The 24,751-nt window shown below is 41.3% G+C and overlaps 1 protein-coding gene and 1 non-coding gene across 2 annotated transcripts; both read right to left on the reverse strand.

The window, feature by feature from the left end:
- Positions 1 to 7,921: 7,921 nt before the first annotated feature.
- LOC141650548 (small nucleolar RNA R71) lies at positions 7,922 to 8,028 on the reverse strand. The gene has a single exon (XR_012546573.1). It is a non-coding gene; the product is annotated as a small nucleolar RNA R71 (small nucleolar RNA).
- Positions 8,029 to 15,064: 7,036 nt separating this feature from the next.
- Positions 15,065 to 16,297, reverse strand: LOC141649313 (uncharacterized). Its single transcript, XM_074458007.1, has one exon. The coding sequence runs from the start codon at positions 16,295 to 16,297 to the stop codon at positions 15,065 to 15,067; it is 1,233 nt and encodes a 410-aa protein (XP_074314108.1).
- Positions 16,298 to 24,751: the final 8,454 nt, after the last annotated feature.

The raw sequence follows: 24,751 nt of genomic DNA on the forward strand, positions 1-24,751 counted from the left end.
ACATAATAAAAGAAGATTTTTACACCCTCATACTTACATGCTAGGCTTATGGCGAGAAATCGACGTAAGTGTATTAACTCGTTTTGTCGGAAAACTCGGTTTAAAACCGTTTTGGTAAGTAAAAAGAGTGTTTTGTTAAGTTTAGTGATGGTGTAGTGGTCAATATGGTCGGTCAAGTGATTTAATGCACGATGACAGTACCAAAAAATGTGTAAGACTTGTGTTTATGATCGGTAGGTCGCAAAAACGTGTCGGATTGTGACTTAGGAAGTCGAGTCGAGAATTTTAAGGGAGAAAAAGGGGGCGGACACTCGCGCAACTCTCAAATGGTGGCATTTGAGGGGTATTTATAGGAGAATGAGTGGTTGTGTGAGTTTTGAGCGACGTGGCCACCTGGGCTGCTCAAAGAGGTGCGAGCCATGTCGCACGTCTTCGAGGTATCTTGTCACTATCACACGAATGCAATCATGATTTGTGCTATCCTAGGATTTGGATGAACATGTTTGGTACTTGACTATGTAAGATTCCGGGAAATATTAACATAGAAGCATTTGAATGGTTTATTTCTTGTGTTTGACTCGGTTTGACTCGTTGTTGGAGTCGGGATTTGAATTTTTGAGTCGGTTTTTGGTCCGGTGTCGGTTTTGACTCTAGTTAGTGTCATTGCGACCCCGTCGTCATGCATTAAACACTCCAGGTTCTTTTGAAAAGTTTTGAAATGTTTTATTTTCGAAATCGTTTTAAGTTTTCCGACGTAAAGTTGTACACAAACTGTCGATCAAACGCTGCGATTCCTAAGCATGTTGTAGTCTGATAATCATCGGGTGTTTGTTGGAGTCTCAGCAGATACTGGGTATCTATAGAGCTCCCACTTTGACTGAGGCTTGGACAGGGCGAAAGTCAAAGTAGAGCCCCCAGGTCAATCGAAGATTACAACTTGGAGACCCAAGTGACGTCGAGGCGGCTCGAAAGGATTCGGGCCAAGGACCTGCTATCGGGAAGGGTGACGCCAAGGCGACTCGAGGGTACGAGCCAAGGACCTGTTATCGGGAACAGTTTAGAGTCTGTCGACTATCCGTGCGGGTCGTTTAAAGTCCGTTAGACTACGTACAAAGGCTCGCCAGCCATAAGAAGGAGTCATACCTGAGGCATCTTCGAGATATGTCCTTGAGTCGTATCTTGTTTGCGGACAAAGGCTCATCAGCTGTGGGGAGGAGTTGTACCTGAGGCATCTTGGGGATACGTCCTTGATTTGTATTGTTTTTTTACAGATAAAGACTCGCCAGCTGCATTGAATGTGCGTTTGTAAGGCCCGCCAGCCATGCTGCGGATATAAAGGGCTCGCCAGCCGCTGGGCGTATATGAAGGGGCTCGCCAGCCGTTGCGCGTATATGAAAAGGGGCTCGCTAGCCGCGGTGCGTTATAAGGCTCGCCAGCCATGATACGTTGTAGGGCTCGCCAGCTATATGTGATTGTAAGGCTCGCCAGCTATGATGGGTTATAAGGCTCGCCAGCCATGATGCGTTGTAAGGCTCGCCAGCCATGATGCGTTGTAAGGCTCGCCAGCCATATGCGATTGTAAGGCCCGCCAGCCATGATGCGTTGTAAGGCTCGCCAGCCATATGTAATTGTAAGGCTCGCCAGCCATATGCGATTGTAAGGCCCGCCAGCCATGAAGAAGGGTCGATTGATCGATCATGGAAATAGCCGCGTTGAATGGGCTTGTTTTGAAATAGCGGTCTTCGCGAGGAAGCCCCCGACATCCTGTTGGGGAATCTCGGTGCTTGTATTGAATGTTTGTGGGGATAACGGGTTTGAATCCTGCTACCTGCTTGTTTTTTGACAAATGGGGCTTTTGACACCGCCGTGGAAATAACGAATTTTGAATTTCACTATTGTTGTTTTTGAAGTGACGGTTTTTGTTGCCGTCGTTGACATTTAAAGGAATAGTGGATTTTGAATTCTCACTATTGTTGTTTTTTGAAGTGAAATGACGGTTTTAATCGCCGTCGTTTGTAATTTGAAGAAATAGTGAATTTTGAATTTTCACAATTATTTTTGAAATGACGGTTTTAATTGCCGTCGTTTTAAAATTTGAAGAAATAGTGAATTTTGAATTTTCACTATTATTTTTGATATGACAGTTTTAATTGCCGCCGTTTTGAAATTTGAAGAAATAGTGAATTTTGAATTTTCACTATTATTTTTGAAATGAAAGGGCGGTTTTAATCGCCTTTGTTTGAAATTTGATAGTTTGTGTAGGGAAATTGGGCCAAAGCCCAAAATTTCGCTGGAAAAGCAAGGGGAAGCCTCATTGAGATGCGAGCCCTTTGGCGATAGAAGGGGGCTTCCCTATTTTTGTAGAAAAGACGCGAGATCAGGCTACTCGTCATTCATACTTCGTCTTCTCCAACTCTTCGACAAAGCAAACTAAATCGCCATTGTTGGACTTCTAGCTTGCTTGAGTCCGTGCCATTATCAATATGTCATCTTAAGGTATGTAATTCCTCTTGAATCCATTTGAGTTTGTTGGTCTTTTTGTTGATTGAATTAGGCTGAATTTTTATGCCCTTAAAAATCGAATTGGGCGTTTTTTATTAAGCCAATTTCGAGTGAAATTGATGATTGCATTAGGTTAGAAACCCGTTTTGGAGTATAGGGCTGCTTTTAGTTTGAATTTTGGTCCCCGTTCCCGCTCCCTATGCTTGAAAAACGTGAATGAGACGAGGAAACCGTCTCATTTCACAATGTCAAGTTTATTTGCTTGAGTTGTGTGCCCCACTAGGTTGTATTGTAGTCGGGAAAGACCGTGTTTGCCATTTTGAACCTTCGTCGGGTATTGTGGGCAAAATCGGAATTTTTGCCTTTTGCGACGGTCTTATGTCTGACAAAAAAAGCGTCTGTTTGAGCTCAAATTAAGCCAGTTTGCTTTTAAATGGACCTTATTGGTAATTTAGGTCGCTTTGAGACGTGGTAAAATCACGTTGCCTCGTTGTGGTCGTATTTTGAAATTTTGACCTGTTTGTGCTCAGATTGGCGCAAAATTGCCTTTTTGAGCCGTAGGAAAATACCCCATTGTATCGGGAACGTCTTTTGGGGTTGTTGGCGGACCTTGTGTGGGTCTTGAGGTGCCGTTTTTGTTGTTGTTGTTGTTGTTGTTGTTGTTGTTGTTGTTGTTGTTGTTGTTGTTGTTGTTGTTGTTGTTGTTTTGACTCGTCTTTTGTTTGAAAAGAAGGGCGAGTCATTTTTTTTGTGCGTTTTTTTTGTAGATTGTTTTGTTTGGTTGGGTTTGGGCAGGATTGCGCTTGTTTTGCTTTGCAGGTTTTTTTTTGGATTTTTTTTTTTGGATTTGTCCATTTTATGCCGTCGAAATAACGAAATTTCGGCTGACGTTCTTTGATTGCCTTTGGTTGTAGGGGAGCGTCCGGGATCTACGGGGTCTGTCGTTGAGGCCTTGGAGGAGAAGGATGATCCTGGAGGAGCAGAAGCGACCGGGGAGGCCGCCAGAGCCGAGATGGTGGTAGAGGATGCTTCCGCAGAGGAGGAGAGGCGGCTGACGCGGCCGACTTCTCCTTTTCATTGTGACTCATAGGCAGGATGGCCGATGATTGGGGGTTAAGACGGGTGCACTGTTCTACGTTGCCGCCTTCGATCGTTGTTGAATTCCGATGATTGGGTTTAACATCGGGGTAGCGTCCGGTGGCATGGCTCTTGGCCTCCTTATCATCCAAAGTCCGCCAGACACTGTATTCATTTTTGTCGTGGAGTAGGAGCGAGGTTTTACCGTCATGGTAACCACCTATGCTTCCGTTGTTACTCCCTTGTTTCCCGTGTTGCTCCTTTTCTTTTCCGATTGGGAGGACAGAGAGTGCTTAGTTCGGTAGGTGGCAGATTGCCCCCAGTTCGTTGTTTTAGGCCAGTGTCTGTATGATAGATGTCTGTACTAGCTTCTATTTGTATGGTCAGTCGTTTGTATCAAACGTGTGTCGATGTATTTTGCGTGAGGGGGTTTGTATATATGTGTTTTTGGATTGTGGTTTATTTGTGATTTTTGGCTTTTTTGTGTTGTGTTTCGGAGAAGCGTTGTTGGCTGTCAGTTCCCTTCTATGTCGCACTAGTTCCTGCATCGTTAGTGTAGAAAACAGGCAACAGGTAGCACATGCGCATAAACGTGAACACGTAAAAAGCATTTGATTGAAAACAAAATTAACCACGATGACTCGAAGTTAAAAATTGAAAATTGAAATTTAAAACGATATTTTGAAAATTCCACGACAAGTCGTCACGTTTGGATTCCTGAAAAGGTATTGATTTGAAAATCGAACAATTAACTCGTGTCTTGAATTAAATTGTATCGAAATTGTCAAAAAAAATTCAAACTCGAACCGTCAGGGGTGAATTTAAAGTAGATTTTTGTGAGTGTATTTGGTTTTTGATTTTTGTGAGATCAAGACTCGGATTTGTGAGAGCTTGAAATTTTGAAGAAAACTGACGTCGTGTTATCAATTTTCGATTTTTGAAAAATGAAAAAAAAAGCGAAAAATTTTCGGAATTTCGACTGACATGAAAACAATCCGTCGCGGATCCCGACGACTAGCCCTTCCCCCTTTTTTAAAAATAGAGAATAACCCGTATGTTTAAAGCTGCATCATGGTAACCGTGTCGGATTTCGCAAAACACGAAAACGAGGAAATGTGAGTATGAGAAAACACAAAACATCTTGGATAGGCCCGAAGAGGCGCGAGCCCTACGGCGAGAGGTTTGAGGTGTCAGGAAGAAACACAACTTGAAAGGGACAATTTAAGGTGGGGATCCTGAGAACAGCCCCAAAGAGGCGCGAGCCAATTGGCGATAGAAGCCAGCTCTCCCCTTTTTTCGGAAAAACGCGCTGATTATTTTGTATAAATAGGGATATTTGTGCTTCATTGTTTCATCATCCGAAACACAAAAAAAACATCTCTACAAAAAAAAAACCTTCTTCTTCTTCCACAAAATTATTCATGGATGCTTTTGAAAATGTGTTGCGACAATGGTGTCGGGATTTGTTGCCTCCCGAGAACTATCAACTCGTTTGTATGGGAGTTGGTCAATTATTGGTGCTTCGTCAAGTCAAGGTTAAATCCTCATTTCTTGAAGCATGCTCTCGGTTTTGGGATTCGAAACATCATGTTTTCGTTTTCCCGAAAGGCGAAATTTGTCCTCTTGCCGAAGAAGTAGGAGCCATCAGTGGATGGCCGGGTTGTGTTCCGGTGCTTCCTCCGACTCGGTTGTGTTATAAGGAGAAATTCCGTTCGATGTTGGGCTTGTCAACTAGTCAAGTCAACTTTCTCCTTGCTCCTCATGGTGTGGATATGTTGACTCTTATCAACATCTTTTCAAACCGATTGGATGCCAATGTTTCGGAGGTGGCTAGGAGAAGGGCTCTTGCCTTTTGCCTTGTCCATTGATGTGACCATAATTAGCGCATATTTAGCCCCCGAATTAGCCTTGTTCCCATGATTTTTAGTGCATATTTGGGTCATTTATTATCTTTAGTTCTTTGTTTTGCATATTCTTTGAGATTTTGATCCCTTGGTAGGAAAAGAGTAAGAATCTTGCATTTTCATGGCAAAACGAGACTAAATTGATCGAATCCAATGACCAAGCATCAAGGAGAGACAAGATTAGAAGGCCTTTGTACATATTATAGTAGAAGAGCAATGTTGAGAAAGGATCCTTGAGTCCCCAAGGAAATCTCCAAGGATTTTATGAAGAAAAGGGAAGAAAAGAAGAAGAAATGTTGCCGAGCCACAATCCGTGCGGATTGTCTACAATCCGACCGTCCTCCACATGCACAATCCGTGCGGTTTCATCCCAAGACGCTCGGGTTTGCAGCCACCACAATCCGCCCGGATTCACCAGAAGCCGCCCGTGTTCCACCGCCAGAATCCGCCCGTCCCGACTCCAAAACGCACGGATTCCTGTACAGCGCAATTTCGTCTTCTCCAAGCTACAAAGAAAGAAGCCCTTCCTTCGAAAAATACCGGCTCCTCCCTGCTCAATCTAAAAAGTTTAATTACTAGTTTAGCCCTTAGTTAACCCTAATGCATCCCCCTAATTTCCACTATAAATACCCCATTAGTCTAATTAGAAGAGCATGTTCTTCTTATCAATTCTTAGAGTAGTTAATATCAATCAAATCTCTCTTTAGTTTTGTAATCAACAATTAATCAAGTTTTAATACAAGTTTTATTTCCTTAATCTCTCTTTTGTTCATCCTTTATTTTGGGTAATTGAAGATTATTTGGGTTATTATTGGGAGATTGACAACCTCTCAATCAAGCATCAAGTACTTCTTTTATCTTTACTTTATTATTGCAATCACTAGTAGGTATAATCCTCTTAATCCCTTTTTAATTATTGTTAATTACTTTCATTTATTCATCATGTTTCATTTTGTTGGTATGATTATTGACAACCTTGCTAGCATGATCAACATGATAATGAGTGAGTAGTCTCTTAGCTAGGGTTAATGGGTGATTAGGGGAAACCAACATGGGGAATGATTCATGCTTAAATTAATATGCTTTCATGTTTTATTTGCTTGCTTGTTTTGATCTCAACTCATGCACATGTTATGTTTGATGAAATGCGAGCCTATGAATCCTTGCATTTTTTACCCATCACCTATCTTTTCAATGAGACTTGTAAGACATAAACCAACTTGAGTCTCATTAGACCATGCATGTTGTTGAGTAGGGAAGATTAAGTCGACTTGTAGGTGTTGTACAATCTAATCGATTCGGCTCCGGGACCCAAACTTTCTTAGGATTGTAAGATATAACCCAACTCAATCCATCACAACAATAATTGCTTGCTTATAATTTGAGAACATGTTTGTATGATCAATTCCCATGATTCCCCTATGATCCCATGACACCCTAGTGCTTTTTATCAATTGTTTACAACCCTTTTAATTCATCTTGCTTGTTTATTTTCATTGCTATTTTAGTTAGTGACCTTCTACATTAACCCAAATTGTGACACCCCTAAGACACCACTAGTTTCAATAGAAATCTCATCTCAATTCCCGTCCCTTGGGATCCGACCTTTACTTGCCTCTTTACTAATTGTAGAGTTGTTTGTGAAGCTATAAACTGTGTTTTGATTCGGGCGTGACCCAACGACCACACTTATTCAATTGTGAACACGAAACGGACCGATCAAAAATGGCGCCGTTGCCGGAGACGGTGTTAGCTTGATTTAGATTTCCTTATATTGTTATTAGTTGTGTCTTTCTTTGCCTTGGGGAAGTAAAACTCCTCAAGGTTTGTTCTAATTGTTTTCAAGTTGTTTGATATTTTGCATGTCTAGAAGATCACAAGGTGATTTGTTACCTTTTGATCGTGATATTGAAAGAACTTTGACAACCAATAGGAGACTTGCTAGGAGGAATTTGAGAGGTATTAGTGAGGTTGTAGATATTCAACCAACTATTGAGTTCATCAACCCTTTTGCAAGAGAAGGTGAGGAGAACCCATTACAAAATACCACCCAAAATCAACCTACAATGCCTAAATTTTCATCACATTCCGTACCCACCGAGGAGAACCTACCCAATGGTACTCCCACACCACAACATCTAACCGGAAATTTTATTGCCAAATCCGCCTTTATCCAATTAGTCGAAAGGAGCCAATTTGGGGGGATGCCTAGTGAAGACACTCATTCTCATATGGAAACCTTTTGTGACTATTGTGATGCGATTTCTCAAACCGGTGTAACTCAAGACCAAATTCGATGGGTCTTATTTCCTTTTTCTCTAATTGGCACCGCGAAACAATGGTTGAAGGGCCTTGATAAGGCCACTCTCGGAATTGATTCTTGGAAGAAGTTGGCTCTAGCTTTCTACAAAAAATTCTACCCACCGGAAAAGACTAACATGCTAAGATCTCAAATTACGGGTTTTAAGCAAAGGGATGAAGAATCTTTGTATGAAGCTTGGGAGCGGTTCAAGGGAATTTGTCGCTCATGTCCTCACCATGGACTTAGCGAATGGTTCTTGGTACAAAAATTTTGGAACGGTTTATATGAAGATTCAAGGAACATTCTCAACATGGGATCAAATAGAATGTTCACCGAAGTTGATGACAATCAAACATGGAACAAAATTGAGGAAATGGCGGTCCATAACTCACAATATAGTATACCTCGCAAGGCTACTAGAGGAGGAAAGCATGAAGTGGACTCCGTTACTCAATTGGGTGCTCAACTTAGTGCTCACATTGATACAATCAATTTAAAGTTTGAAAAAGCTATGGCTAGACTTGATGAAGTCTCAAAATCACCAAAGCATCATGTGAATGCCATGACGGCATCTTCATCAATCCCAAGTGGGATATGTGAGAATTGTGGAACTTTGGGACATGACCAAAGTGAATGTAGGGGAACAAATGAACAAGTGAATGCTTTCCAAGCATACAAGAGTGGTACCCCTTATTCCAACTATTACAATGAAAACACCAAATTTCATCCAAATCTCTCATACAAAAGCCAAAATGTTCAAAACCCTCAAACAACATACACCCCACCTCCCATGAGAAACCAAAATCAAAGACCCTTTTACAACCAAAACCAAGGTTTCCAAAATCAAAATCCATACAATCACCAAAATGACCAAGGTTTTGATGTCCAAAAAGCGGTCCTCCAAATGCAAAAGAATCAACAAGAATTTTTCACTCAAATGCAAAAAGATAGTCAAGCAAAGGAAACCACCATCAACAACATCCTAGCTCACACCAAGATGTTGGAAACCCAATTGACTCAACTAGCATCTTCAAGCTCCCAAAGACAAAAGGGGCAATTACCACCTCAAAGTAATCCCCCAAGACATGAAACGGTTAGTGCCATTCACTTGAGAAGTGGTACAAGGTATGAAGCACCGAAGAAGCAAGTTGAGGATGAAGTTGTGGAAGCTAGTGATAAGGAAGAAATTGTGCAAAACTCCAAAGATGGAGAATCATCAAAAGAAGAAAGTTCAAAGAAAAATGAAGACAAGGTCAAGGAGAAAGAGCCCATTGTGATTAGACTTCCTTTTCCAAGTCGTCAAGCCAAGCCCAAATTTGATGACCAACTTGGAAAGTTTATGGAAATTGTGAAGAATTTGGAAGTCTCGATTCCTTTCACGGAATTAATCAATCACGTGCCGGCTTATGCGAAATACATGAAAGACATCCTCACAAAGAAGAAGTCGATCCGGAAACTTGAGACTATCGCCTTCACTAAGGTGAGTAGTGCAATACTTCAAGGGAGTTCACCTCCAAAACTAAAGGATCCGGGAAGCTTCTAAATACCGTGTACCATTGGCGACACCACGATCAACAAAGCCTTATGTGATCTAGGGGCTAGTGTGAGTGTTATGCCGTACTCGGTGAGTAAAAGGTTGGGGATGGGAGAGCATAAATGCACCAATATCACACTCCAAATTGCCGATAGATCGATGAAGACACCATTAGGGATATGGGAAGATGTTCCCGTGCGAATTGGGAAGTTTTTCATCCCGGTGGACTTTGTCATTGTTGATATGGAGGAAGACTCCAACATTCCAATCATTCTAGGAAGACCTTTCCTACACACCGCGGGTGCGGTGATTGATGTGAAACATGGTGAGCTCACTCTAGAAGTGGGAGATGAAAGCATAACCTTTAATCTTGACAAGACTATGAGAGCTCCTCGTTTGCAAGAACCGTGTTTCATGATTGATCATTATAGCCGGAAGGATGAAAGGAAGAAGTCGGAACTCCAATGGAAGAAGAAAATTGAAGATGCTCCATTCAAAGAGCAAGTGAATTATGACAAGGAGAGCTTGCAAAGCACATCAAAATCAAGCAAAGAAGAAGAGGATGGCCTCATTGGCCAAGAGAATAAATTGGGAGAGTTGTCTCCATCAAATCAAGAGATTCTCAATGATCAACTTAATGAAGTTTGTGGTCTTTGGGACGACGAATTTGAAGGGATTTTTAATCCCTAAATTGGTAATGCCATCGATCAAGACCGACAACAAGGGCCAAGGTCTATTGAAGAACTTTATAACGATAATGAACAAGCTTTTGATTATTTCTTCAAGGTGTTGAGCAACATCAACAACACCTTGGACATACCCCCTTGACATCTCATCAAGAATGAGAGTTTGGTGGAGTCCTCCCTAAACCACCATTTGTAAATATTTCTAACTCCCTAACTCGCATTTCAATTCTTGTATTGCATTTTTGTCATCTTTGGATTTTTATTTACTTTGATCAAGATAATTGTCATGTTTGAGAGAAGTGAGGGAGGGACTAATGATTTCAATTGATGTGTAGTGCTTTAGCTTAGTGTGGGGATAGTAATTGCCTAGGCTATCCATGCCTTAGTAGTGCCCCCACAATGAAGAACACTAGATATGAAGAAGAATGGAAGAATGACAAGGGATACGCATTGTACACGGATGGAACTGAATCCGGGTACAAAGGGGTCGAATCCGAGCGGATTCAGGAGAATCCACCCGTCTTCGGGCAATACGGACGTGTTGGGTAGAAGACGCACGTCCCTCTGAGCTGAACTTTTGAAATATTTTTGACTGTAAGAGAATCCGGGCGTCCTGAATACAAATCCGCCCGTCTTTGAAAATCCGCCCGTCTTGAAGGGAAGACGCCCGTCTTCTTAGCTGAGGAAAACAAGAAAAATCCCTGTGAAGGAATCCGTCCGCCTTCTGAAGAATCCGCCCGTCCCGTGTCTGCGAATCCGAGCGTCTTCGCTGAAAGACGCCCGTCTTTAGGCGAGTTTTTTTTCCAACCCAGAAAAGGCAGAATCCGCCCGTCTCGAGCAGAAACCGCACGGATTGCCCCTGCAGTTCGAATTTTTCGGGCTTTATAAAACCCCTCCCACCTTCATTTCTTCATCCCTTCATTCATAACACTACTCAAAAACATCAAAACCCTCATCCTCTCCATCACAAAAACAAAATCCCTCAACTACATTCACCAAAATCAAATCAAATCATCCTTTTAACAACAAATCAATCACTCCTTTTTCAATAAAAATCAAAACCAAGCACAAAATCTTCAACCTTTGAGTCGATTTTTGAATTCATAAAGGGAAAGCCTTTCACCTTTAAATCGATTTGGGTACACTACAAATTGAAGATTTTTCATTCTTTTCTTGGTTAATTCATCAATGGCAAGGACTAAGGGAGCAACAAAGGCAACAAAGGCACCAAAGGCAAAGACACTTTCATCAAGGCAAAAGCCTCTTCAAGCAAAGAAAGCATTGGCTATGGTGGTAGCAAACCCAAACTTGGAAGTGCAACAACAACAACAACCTTCTATGGGAGCAACAACATCTACTACTCCGGAAATTGATCAACTTTTGCATTATCCGGAGGTAACTTTTATTTCCAAAACCCATAGAGAAACTTTTGCCAAGTTTGCTAGAAAATCATTTCAATCCACCAAGTTTATTTGTGAAGATACCTTAGATAAGTTGGGTGTCCTTGAGCAAACTAGAGCCTTCTTTAAAGCAATGGGGTTGAAGAAATTGTTTGAATCAAAAGAATTGACATACCCCTCCCTTACCTTGGAATTTTTGAGTTCTTTGAAAGTCAACAATGTTGAGACTAGAGAGAACCTCGAGTTTCGTCTAGCTAATGTTAGTAGATGCATCTCCTTTAGGGAAATGGGTGAAATTTTGGGTCTTAGTGATGAACCGAGTTATTTTAAGAATTATGGAAAGTATGACCCCGACCCTCTTTGGGAGGCAATTTCCGGAAGGAAATTTGAGGACTTTCATGCGAGTCGTGCTCTTTTAGTCCACCATCCGGGCATAAGAGTATGGCACAAGGTCATAGGAAACACCATCATTGCAAGAAAAGATACCAACCATTTCACCAAACTTGATTTTGTTCTTCTTGAATCGGCTTTGAACATTGGAAGTGTACACACCAAGCCTTTCAATTCTTTAAGGCTTTTGGTAGATAGATGGCTCAACATTGATTGTGGGAAGAAAGGCACTACCGTTATTGTGAATGGCGGCCTAGTCACTACCCTAGCTAAATACTTTGATCCTAACTTCAACAAAGATAACAAGTATGAGGCGAAGGAGGGTGGTCATCTTGTTGATATGCATACTATGATACACAAGTACAAGTGGGTTGCCCATAACCCTCTTGACACCAAGTATGGATGGCTCACTAGTGAGGCTAGATCGTTTACTTTGCCTTCAAAGATTTGTCGTCTAAGCGTCAACCGGACCAATTATCTACTTCCCCTTTCAAAAGAGGCCGAGTATATTATCCGACAACAAAAGGGTGAACTTGAAATGCCCTCCTCTTCCATTGTCACACCACCTTACCCTTTCGAGTACCAAGAGTTCAAGCCCGATGGAGTTGAAGCAAGAAATGATTATTTGACTCTTCTCATGCAAGCAATGCACAAGCAAGCCTTTGAGGATCGGAAAAATGCTTACTTGGCTCAATATCCACCCCTCCTACACTTAGCTAGGCAAGAACTACTTGATCCATCATGTCCTTTGCCTAGTTGGGCGGATAGAGAAGTCCTATTTCCGAGTGCATCTAGGGTTGTTCCGGGTGACAATGAGGTTGTCGATAATGAAGAGGTTGATGATAACATTGATGAGGAAGCAAGTGAAGAAGGAGAAGAGGATGGTGAGCAAGGTGAAGAAGAAAGTGAAGAAGCAAATGAAGAGGGAAGTGGCAATGAGACCACTTCTAATGAGGAGAGTGATGATAGTAATGATATGATGGAAGATTAGCAAGCTTTAGAGGCTCCTACCCTCTCATGGTTTGTCTATTTCTCTCTTTGTTTTAATTATTTTTCTTGATCATTGTTGGAGTAGTCCTAGCACCATAGAGGACTCACACCTTGGTACCATTGAGGTGTTCTCATTTCATTGTTCCCACTTTCAAAATCCAAAATGACAAATTAGTTTCATGCATTGCATAGTGTGTGCATGAACTACACCCTTCCTTAAGACATTAGCCATAGTGTCTAACTCGGTTTGGGGAAGTTAATGCATACACAACGGGAGGTAATCTAAATTATCCTCTCCGTCATAACAAAAAAACCATGCATCATGTAGTGTAGATTAGTGTAGATTGCATTTAGTATAAAAATCATGCATTATCTTTGCATAGTTTCCCATCATTTTGGCCATTGAGGACAATGCCCATATTAGTGTGGGGATGGGAATTCTAACACTTAACTCTTATTCAAAAACCCAAAAAATTGAAAAATTTCGAAAATCATAAAAATTTCAAAATTGAAAACCCAAAAACATGTTTATTTCCTATTGTAGTGTAGTCTTGTATATATTGTCTTGTATATACTGTTCTATCCTTGTTCACATTGATCGACTACGCCACATCCGAGACATGAGGATATTGAAAACCACATGGTATGATCTTTCCAATCTCCTTTTTCCTCTTTATGTTAATGACTATGTGGCTCTATTTTGATTGATGCGGTATAACAATGTGAACTTAGGACTTGCATTTAGTTTATATGTCATATTAGTAGTAGAATCACTTGCATTAGGATGTATATATTAGTTGCATCATAGCATGTAGTTGCATTTAGATAAATTTTTTGAAAATGCCTAATTAGGAACTTTGACAAGAGCAACTAAGCCATTACAAATACTTTTTCAACTTAAGACTTTGCCTACTAGAATGGTTGTAAAACACCCTAGATAGTGTCATACTAGTGTCTTTTGACCCATGACCCAAAGCCTAGTCAAGGGTTTGCATGTGAGTCACCTATCCAACCCCGTGATGCGATGTGGACTTGGTTAACTTGTCTAGGTGACCTTGATTGACCTTGTGGTAAGGCAACCCAAAAATATTTTCTATCAATAAGTTTGAAGTGCTCATTTCGAAAATTTTGTCATGTGGAAGTAATTTAATGCCAAGGAAACCTCAAATGTTATGAATTGTTTAATGCTGAGAAATTAAATTGTTTTGATGGAGGCGTACCACTTCGATGTGCTTTGGAGCGGGATCCATTGAATTGGGCCCCCACACGGTTGTGAATTCGGCCGCCCAAAGACAGAGTGACTATCACCCCGAAAAGCTATTGTCTAGAGGTTAACCGGTTGCCTAATAAGCGATTGGCGAAAGCAAAGGACACTAGCCCGGAAGGGACAAACCCCATCTTAAATTTTTGAAATGTGAAAGTCAAATGAGGTCAATTTTTGAATACTAGTCATATCCACCCGTTGTGTATAAAGATTTGAGCATTTCATTCCCAAAAAGCCTTTTTGTCAAGCCACTTTGTCGAGCTTGGGACGATCCATGACCTTTACTTTTGTAGAGAATTCGAGACTTGTCATGTCATATGCTACTAGCATCATAGGGATCATCATTCCACCACCATCCGATCGCCCTTGACGAAAGCATTTGGAAATTGAGGACGAAAGTAGTCTAGTTTAACACCATTTGGAGGTGATTTAATGCCATCCTCTTAGCCTTAGTAATTTGTTAAACTAGTATTTGTGAAGGATTACATGCTCTTAAATTTGTTCCTCTTTAGTGCCTCCGCCGCTTGATGAGGAAGTGGCTATTCCTTTTGTAGATGCATCCATTATGTGATTTTGTGTGCTTAATGTTTGGATGTGTCGCCATTTTGGCAAGACCCACTTTGCCTTGCAAGAAGGCATCCTACCTCATGGTTGTCTTGTTGTGAGTTGAAGGGGCGGAGTGAGACCCGCTAATTGTCTCATATCGGCTATGTTATTAGGTTAGTTTAAATAATGGTCCTAGTCTTTGTCACCTCTTTACTCGGGACGAGCAAAGGTTCGGTTTGGGGATATTTGATGTGACCATAGTTAGCGCATATTTAGCCCCTGAATTAGCCTTGTTCCCATGCTTTTTAGTGCATATTTGGGTCATTTATTATCTTTAGTTCTTTGTTTTGCATATTCTTTGAGATTTTTTTTTTTTTTTTTGGTGTAATGTGAGTATATATTATATCAATAAATCAAATTTTTAAAGGTTACATGAAGATCCAGGGATCGAGTCCCATAACAAACAAAATCAAGGTGCTACTCTATTGATCAGGGATCGAATCCCATCAACATCAATTCCGCATTTCATCTTAACTCTATTCCTTACATCCTCCTCTATTCGTGCTGCTACTATTTCCGGTCGTACCAAGCAGTCATTGACTCTCGCATTATTCCTTTGATACCAGATTGAATAAGTAAACGCATTGAACATAGCCACCTTTACCTTCCATCGAGGATTATCGCTTTTGGTTGCAATCAGGCTATTCACTGTAGGAAAACATCCGCCACACCATTGGGCTAAGCAGGATTGAATATTGACTGTATACACACAGGTATTAAACAAGTGGTCTACTGTTTCAGGTTGTAGCTGACATAGCAGGCAGAGGGCATCATCACAGCATCCGAATTTCACTAGTTTGCTCTTCACGTTCATGCCTTCATGCATTCTAAGCCAAGTAGTCATAGAATGTTTTGGCACATTCCAATTATTCCATACAATTGCAGGCCAATCAAGAGGGGTGTGATCAGGTGATAGCCAATCATACCCGTTCCTGATAGTATATCCTTTAGGATTCACAGTCCAGGTGCCATCTTCATAGCCATTCTTTAATTTTTCTTTTACTTTACATATGGACTTCCATACCCAGGTGGCATCAGCAGGTGGAGAATAGCCGTGCCAGTCTTGGTCTTTGATGTAGACATCACTAACCCATTTGATCCATAGTCGATCTGCCTTGCAATATATCCAGTCAACTAGCTTGCCCACAGTGGCTAGATTCCAGGTGTCTGCTCTTCTTATTCCCAACCCACCTTCCTTCTTAGGCAAGGTTACCTTATCCCAGGCAACCAAAGGGACTCTATGGTAGACAGTTGAGCCATCCCATAAGTAGTTCCTGCAAATGGCCATTATGTGATGTATGATGCTTTTTGGAATGATGAACATCTGCGCCCAATAGTTCTGGAGGGTGTTCAGAACTGAGTTGATAAGAGTCACCCTTCCAGCATAGGATAGCTTCTTTGCTCCCAGACTTCGAATTCTAGCTACCATTTTTTCAGTGATTGCATTGCATTCTAGCTTAGTAAGGCGTCCTGCTTTAATGGGCACTCCCAAGTAGTTGAACGGCATTGTGCCTTCCTTGAATCCAGTGACCATTTTTATCCCTTCCTTAATGTCTTCCTCAACTCCATTAAAGAAAATTTCTGATTTAGCATTGTTCAATGCTAGTCCAGATGCCTTAGAGAAGGAGGAGAAGGCTCTCATGAGTAACAGATTGATCGAGGCTTTCCTTTACAAAATAGAAGTAGGTCGTCTGCAAACATGAGATGGGTTAGCTTTAACTTCTTGCAAAGGGGGTGGTATTGGAATGGCCATCTGTTAGTGGCAAAGTTTATCAGTCTGGTTAGGTATTCCATACACATAGTGAAAAGAAGTGGGGAGATAGGGTCCCCTTGCCTCAGTCCCCTCTGACCTTTGAAGTACCCAAAATTACTCCCATTTAAGGACAGAGTGTAGGTAGGAGTTCTGACACATTGCATCACCAATTGAGTGAAATGATTTGGAAACTTTAGCCCATGGAGCATTTGTTCTACAAAATCCCATTCAATGGTATCGTATGCTTTTTGTAGGTCAATTTTGAATAGGCACCGTGGGGTGACTGCTTTCCTTGCATACAGATGGACAATATCTTGACATATGAGAACATTTTCAATGATAGACCTGCCCTTGACGAAAGCTCCTTGATTCTCATGGATAATATCAGGAAGGACCACTGCTAATCTGTTGCAGAGAAGTTTTGAGATTATCTTATAGTTCATATTACAACAAGCTATTGGTCGAAAATGGCTCACATTTGTGGGTCTATCACTCTTTGGAATGAGGGTGATATTAGTAGCATTAACTTGTGTAAGCATTCTTCCAGAGTTGAAGAATTCCATGATAGCACTACAGACATCCTCCCCCACAACATCCCAGGAGTCTCTGAAAAACCCACTAGTGTACCCATCTGGGCCTGGGGCTTTGTCTTTTGGGATAGTAAAAACCACCCTTTTGATTTCATCTTTAGTTATAGGAGCTAGTAATGCAGTAGTGTGATTCTCAGTACACAAAGGACCTGTCTGCAGGACCTCACTCCTCACTTGTTCAGACCTCTTTTGACTGCCCAGAAGTCCCTGATAAAAATTCAGGAATGCTCTCTGAATACTGGTTGTATCAGTACAGAGAGTGCCTTCTCGGTCCTCAATTTGCACAATCTTATTCCTCAAGCAGCGTGTTTTAATGGCAGAATGAAAGAAAGCAAAGTGTTCTTTGTCACCTTCATTAATCCATCTGAATTTTTGCTTTCTGCTGTAGAAAGCTATCCCTTGCTTTTGTCCAGTAGTTCACCTCTGCGGGCCCTGTAATTCAAGAGTAACGAGCTCCTTGTTATCATACTTATCCTCTATCTGCAGTTGGATATCCTCCAGCTCTTTTATTGCTTGACTAGCTCTCGGTTCCACATCGAAAAACAAATCCTGTTCAAATTCCCGAGTTCTCCCTTTAGGGATTTCGGTTTTTCTTTACCAAGGCAAACATTTTTGAGCCATGGATTTGTCGACTCCAATTGTGCTTGACAATATCAAGGAAATCGGGGCGAGTACTCACATATTTAGATACTTGAAGCTCGTATTACGTTTACTATCCAGTTTGGTATTTCTGACAACACATGGGGTGTGATCCATAATTCCCTCAGGGTGGAAGTGAGCATTCATGTCAGGAAAAACATCTAACCATTCGTTATTGATCAGGAATCTATCTATCTTGCTATTTGATCTTTGAGATTTTGATCCCTTGGTAGGAAAGGAGTAAGAATCTTGCATTTTCATGGCAAAACGAGACTAAATTGATCGAATCCAATGACCAAGCATCAAGGAGAGACAAGATTTAGAAGGCCTTTGTACATATTATAGTAGAAGAGCAATGTTGAGAAAGGAACCTTGAGTCCCCAAGGAAATCCCCAAGGATTTTATGAAGAAAAGGGAAGAAAAGAAGAAGAAATGTTGCTGAGGCACAATCCGTGCGGATTGTCTACAATCCGGCCGTCCTCCACATGCACAATCCGTGCGGTTTCATCCCAAGACGCTCGGGTTTGCAGCCACCACAATCCGCCCGGATTCACCAGAAGCCGCCCGTGTTCCACCGCCAGAATCCGCCCGTCCCGACTCCAAAACGCACGGATTCCTGTACAGCGCAATTTCGTCTTCTCCAAGCTACAAAGAAAGAAGCCCTTCCTTCGAAAAATACCGGCTCCTCCCTGCTCAATCTAAAAAGTGTAATTACTAGTTTAGCCCTTAGTTAACCCTAATGCATCCCCCTAATTTCCACTATAAATACCCCATTAGTCTAATTAGAAGAGTATGTTCTTCTTATCAATTCTTAGAGTAGTTAATATCAATCAAATCTCTCTTTAGTTTTGTAATCAACAATTAATCAAGTTTTAATACAAGTTTTATTTCCTTAATCTCTCTTTTGTTCATCCTTTATTTTGGGTAATTGAAGATTATTTGGGTTATTATTGGGAGATTGACAACCTCTCAATCAAGCATCAAGTACTTCTTTTATCTTTGCTTTATTATTGGAATCACTAGTAGGTATAATCCTCTTAATCCCTTTTTAATTATTGTTAATTACTTTCATTTATTCATCATGTTTCATTTTGTTGGTATGATTGACAACCTTGCTAGCATGATCAACATGATAATGAGTGAGTAGTCTCTTAGCTAGGGTTAATGGGTGATTAGGGGAAACCAACATGGGGAATGATTCATGCTTAAATTAATATGCTTTCATGTTTTATTTGCTTGCTTGTTTTGATCTCAACTCATGCACATGTTATGTTTGATGAAATGCGAGCCTATGAATCCTTGCATTTTTTACCCATCACCTATCTTTTCAATGAGACTTGTAAGACATAAACCAACTCGAGTCTCATTAGACCATGCATGTTGTTGAGTAGGGAAGATTAAGTCGACTTGTAGGTGTTGTACAATCTAATCGATTCGGCTCCGGGACCCAAACTTTCCTAGGATTGTAAGATATAACCCAACTCAATCCATCACAACAATAATTGCTTGCTTATAATTTGAGAACATGTTTGTATGATCAATTCCCATGATTCCCCTATGATCCCATGACACCCTAGTGCTTTTTATCAATTGTTTACAACCCTTTTAATTCATCTTGCTTGTTTATTTTCATTGCTATTTTAGTTAGTGGCCTTCTACATCAACCCAAATTGTGACACCCCTAAGACACCACTAGTTTCAATAGAAATCTCATCTCAATTCCCGTCCCTTGGGATCCGACCTTTACTTGCCTCTTTACTAATTGTAGAGTTGTTTGTGAAGCTATAAATTGTGTTTTGATTCGGACGTGACCCAACGACCACACTTATTCAATTGTGAACACGAAATGGACCGATCATCCATGCATACCTCTTTGTTGATGCTTTGAAGAAGGAGGGTCCAAAATGCTATGGTAGCATGACCCTTGTGCACGTAGTCGAGAAAATGGAGCATGATAGAGATCCATCATGGTTGGTGCTTGGCGAGATCATCCAAGCCTTGGACAAGAAGTGCTCTTGTGGAGAAGCTGCCTCATTTGGATCTCCAAGGATCCTCCAAGTGTGGCTATTGGAGAGGCTAAGTTATGTAGAGCGTCCGGTTGATTCTTCTTCTTATTCCTTCCGTCATCTTACTATGAGGAAGAAGTTGTACTCGGATAGCTTCACATCCACCGAGGCCTATTGGGCCGCATTATTGGCGGATGAGGGGGGTCCTCACGTCCGTTGGTTGGTGCCATGGTGGCACTTGAGGTCCTTCACGGGGTTGCCCGCTTCGGGTGTTAGTCCTCGTTCTTTGATGGTGGTGGACTTGAAGGTTGCTTCCTTCATCTATCTCGAAAGGCTCATGAGGCAAATGGGGCGTCAACAAAAGGTGCCCGCTCAAGATACCCTTGTCCAAGAGAATGTTTTTCGAAACTCCGAGCTCGTGGAGGTTTTCGAAAGATGGTGGGCCACTCGGCCACTTTGGGAGGTACCAAACCCCGTTGCCATGACCTGGGTGACTCCCGCCTATGTCAAGTGGTCCAGAGCTCAAACCTTGGAGGAAAGGTCCAAATCTCGTAAGGACGAGGTTGTTGACTTGAAGTATCGAGAGGTTGGCAAGGGCCAACTGTGCCTTCTTTGAGGACTATGTTGATGGAGCTAGCTCGGATGTGATGAGGCCACCAAAGAGGAGAAGCTCGGGTCCCAAATATGTAGTGGGCCATTTATGGGCTCGTTTTGGACCGAGCATGGGATCTTGCAAGAGACCGGAGGCCGTCGCCGTTGTAGATCCATTGAGGATCCGTTCCGAAGGGGAAGTCCATGTTAGGTGGGATGGCAAGAAGAACAAGGGGAAGATGTACCCCGAGGGAAAAAGGCAAGGGTAGAATGGAAGAATGAAGACCTCCATTACCCACTTTATTATTATGTTGTATTAGTGTTGTGAGTTTTTATTATGTTGTACTAGCTATGTTTTGTGTGTTTTGTGCTAGTTTTATTATGTGAGGTATCTTAGTTGACACCTTAGCTTTGACAAGTTGTAGACTTGCCGAGCTTTATTTGTTGTTGAATTTGTAATCCTTCTCGTTATTAATTAAATAAGAGGATTGTTCGTGTCAAAATTGTGAACGCTTGTTTCTTCCATCCATTTTGTAAAGGCAATTCGGCTTGAATTATCCTAAACATTTGCACTTGGGAAATGGTATTTTTGTGGGAAGGGAGAAAGGCTTCTTTCTTTGTATTTTTGTGGGAAAGGGAATGTTTTTCCCTTTCTTTTTGGAAAGGTTGATATGGGTGATGTTTTGTATGTGGGTAAACATAAGGGAATGTTGTTTTTCTTGATTATGGGGATGTTTTTTTTATTATGGGGATGTTTTTTTTTTATTATGGGGATGGTTGTATCCTTCTTGTTTAAGAAAGGACTGCCTACGTATCCACCCTAAGGGGTGAAATCAAACCATGATCGTAGTTCGAAATGTTTTGTAAATGTTGATTGGGTTTTGTGGTTGTATCTCTCTCGTATAAGAAGGACTGCCTACGTATCCACCTGAAGAGGTAAAATCAAACCATGCTCGTAGTTCAGGGTTGTTTTGTTAGTGTAAATGGATATTGCCTTTGACAGATCAAAGGGAATTCGAAACGGGCAAGGTGCCGCAACTTAGACTCGATAAAACATGCAATTTCAAATCAGAACGCGTTGAGTAACTTGACTTGAAAGGATTAAGGTGGTTGCTAGTTGTAAAACTAGGGTGAGGTTGCTGGTTGCTACGGTTCAAGGGTAGTATTTCTTGAGTTGGTCTAGGTTGGTCGGGTTTGTAAAATCCTCCCCGTCTAGGTCACTCAGTCTCACTGCGCCCCCCGAAAGTATTTTCTTGACCAGGTATGGCCCGGCCCAGTTGGGTTTGAATTTCCCCCTCGGATCGACGGGTAACGGTGCTCGAACCGACTTGAGGACCAAGTCGCCTTCCTTGATGTTCCTGGGTTTAACCCTTTTGTTGAATGCCCGTTGTATACATCGTTGGTATAGCTAGACGTTGTGAAAGGCATTGAGTCATCGCTCGTCTAGGAGCGTGAGTTGTTCGTACCTTCGACGGGTCCATTCTGCCTCAGGAACCTGACTCTCTAGTAGGATGCATAGAGATGGGACCTCTAACTTTATCAGCTGAACCGCCTCCATACCATATGCTAGGTAGAAGGGGGTGTGTAGATACCTCATTTCTGCACCTCCCGCAAACCACCCGGTGATGATTGGGCCGCATGTTTGGTGCACGGAACGATTTATGGTAATTCGTAAGTTTATCGTCAAGTGATAGCTCAAATAATTGTGTCTACCCCTTGGTGGTCATCTACGCGCCGTTACGGTTGTTTTGACAGTAATTAGAGTACATTTGGAGTCCGGGTCGAAAACCGTCTTCATTTTCTAATAACCGTTTAAAATGCCGAGTCAGAATATTCTGGAATGTTCCGGATATTTCTATTCCATAATTTAATCTTTTAATCTTTTGGCAAGGTATTTTCCGAAATTATATTTTAAATAATAAGGAAATTGAGATCAACCGCAATTCCATAATAGAAACGCGGAAAATCTTTCTTTCGCAGGAGGAAACCCTTGGGGAAAGGACGCAGAACCTACTGCGCCTCTTCCAAGAGCCGCAGTGGTTGTTGCGCCTCTTCCCCAGCTCCTTTCTGCGTATTTTAAGATCTTTTCGAGATTTACTTCCAAAGTTTTACCGAAACCCTAATTCCTCCGTGTGATTAGTATAAATAGGGACCTTCGTTCCTCATATTTCTCACGCGAGTGTCAACCCTTCTCTTATCCCTTTGCATTCTAAGACCGCGCTCTTTGCTTATTGGCGTCTACGTTCTTGAACTTTCGACCACGTAAGCTCGGATCCTTCTGAGTACCAGCCTCGTTTTGCATGACCGACCAATTTGACCAACTCCACTCAATCAACTTAATCAATATAGTTTAAATTCCTCCTACGAGGTCACTTTCGTCGTACATTCGAGTCGAGCAATCACTAATCGTTAACTTAGTTAATCACGTTTCGTCAAACATGTAAGTCCGAGGGTGTAAATCCCATCTTTTATTATTGTATTTTATTTTTGTACTAATCATTGTAAGATTTACGTCGAAAGCACGTTTAAAACCGATTTATAAAACCTTTTATTCAACCTTTCTACGGATTAACGAGAGACAAATGTCGAGAAGAAACGCAGCAACTGCTGCGCCTCTTCGAAGAGCCGCATCATCTGCTGTGCCTCTTCCTGAGGCTGCCGCAGTTCCTGCTTTTCTTCTTCTTCCTTCGTCATTTGTTAACTCGTCTACTTTCTTTCGTCTTTTCTTATTTTTTTCCCTTATTTCGTTAGTATAATAATTTTAATACGTAATTCATAGTAATTCATCTCTTTAAACCCGACTTAAATCCCAAGTAATCAATATTTGCGGGTTTTCGTCATTAAATCAAATCCGGGTTTTGGAGGTTCGATTCATCAATATCAAGTGTCTGGAATTCGACCTTTGGTATATTTTTTCATCTGTTTATTGTCATCATCATCAATAGTTTAACATTAATTAAACCTAATTAGTTAGTTTTAATAAATTTAATTCATAATTAATCTTGTAATTAGTCCTTAATTCGTTCTAATTAATTTGAGTCCGTCTTTTACTGTTTTTATGACCCGTTCATATGTAAATAACATGTTAAATCACTTCCATCCGAGTCAAATATTATTAATCGATCATTAAATTCACCAATGAACATTAACGATATCCAGTTCCGGCTTCACAGCCAGAACTCACCTCAGGAACAGACGCAGTGACCACTGCGCCTCTTCCAAGGGACGCAGCTCTGCTGCGCCTGTTCCGGGTTGAGTTCTGCCTCTGAACTTCCGTTGTAGCTTTGACCTAGCTTATTAGTTTACGTATTAATCAATTATTATTCGTATTATCACCGCTAATCTGTTCTTTAATTTATTTTCCCTTCTTTTCTAAAATTATCCGTTTTAAATGTATTTTCGACGTAAATCAATTAAACCAATGTAATTATTGTAATTTCAATTATTGTATTTTTTTATCGTATTCTCTATTATCGTTTGTTTGTATGTTTTCACATGTAATCAACCTTAAATCCTACTTTCGACCTAATGTATGCTAAATTACATGTTCACCGACTTAATTAATTCTCACATGTTAGGATTAATTTATTGTATGTTGCATTGCATGCATATAATCGACAACATATCAAGTATAGATGATTTTCCCTAATCATTAGTAGAGGCCGCTATCGAGGCGGGCGGGATTAGGTGTTTGATCAAAAGAGCTTCCTAATATGTACTCTCACCCCTTACTCCAGATCTCTGTGAACATCCGTGTTCATTGGCATCCACGAGATTCATTCTAGACATAGAATGCTAAGGGTAACGAGTTCTTGGTGTTCATGTCATTACTTTGCATCTTGACATGACACGAAGTATTCGAACGGTTTCCAATTTTCCACAATAAATTGGTGGCGACTTCACAAATACAAACGCTTCCTAAGCGACCCCGTGGGCCCGCGTCCACAGTTTGGCGACTCCGCTGGGGAGTAATACACTTACGTGTTGCCAAGGGTGAAACTTGAACAAGGTTAGGGAATAGTTTATACGAGACAGTTGTCGGTTTTCATAACTCGGTCTTCCTAGATCGTTTTATTCGGCCTTCCTAGGCCCAACCCAACCCATTCGACCAATCGTCCCGCCTGGACGGTCCAAATTCTTATCTGGGCCTAAGGATGGATAGCGATGGACGTCAACCATACCATGATGCTTACTCCTGTTTGTATCAAGGGCTTTCACTACTCGAGGGAATGGACTAGGAATCGGCCTTACTCCTATTTGGTATGAGCCTCTCCACAGACCCCGGGTTTGATTGCTCGGTATGGCAACCCACCCTTCAAACCAAAACCCTTTAAATGCACTCAGCATACCATTATAATGCCTGTATAAATGCTTGTATCATATGTGATCACCATTTTTTTTAAACAAAACCATGACGAATTTTGTAAAGTTCAAAAGCTCTTTTAAAATGTAAATATTTTCGAAAATGGCCTAAATTTGCACAAAACCAGTCGAAACTCTGTCCGAAAATCGAGTCA

Source organism: Silene latifolia, chromosome 3, assembly GCF_048544455.1.
Source record: "Silene latifolia isolate original U9 population chromosome 3, ASM4854445v1, whole genome shotgun sequence".
Lineage (NCBI taxonomy): Eukaryota > Viridiplantae > Streptophyta > Magnoliopsida > Caryophyllales > Caryophyllaceae > Silene > Silene latifolia.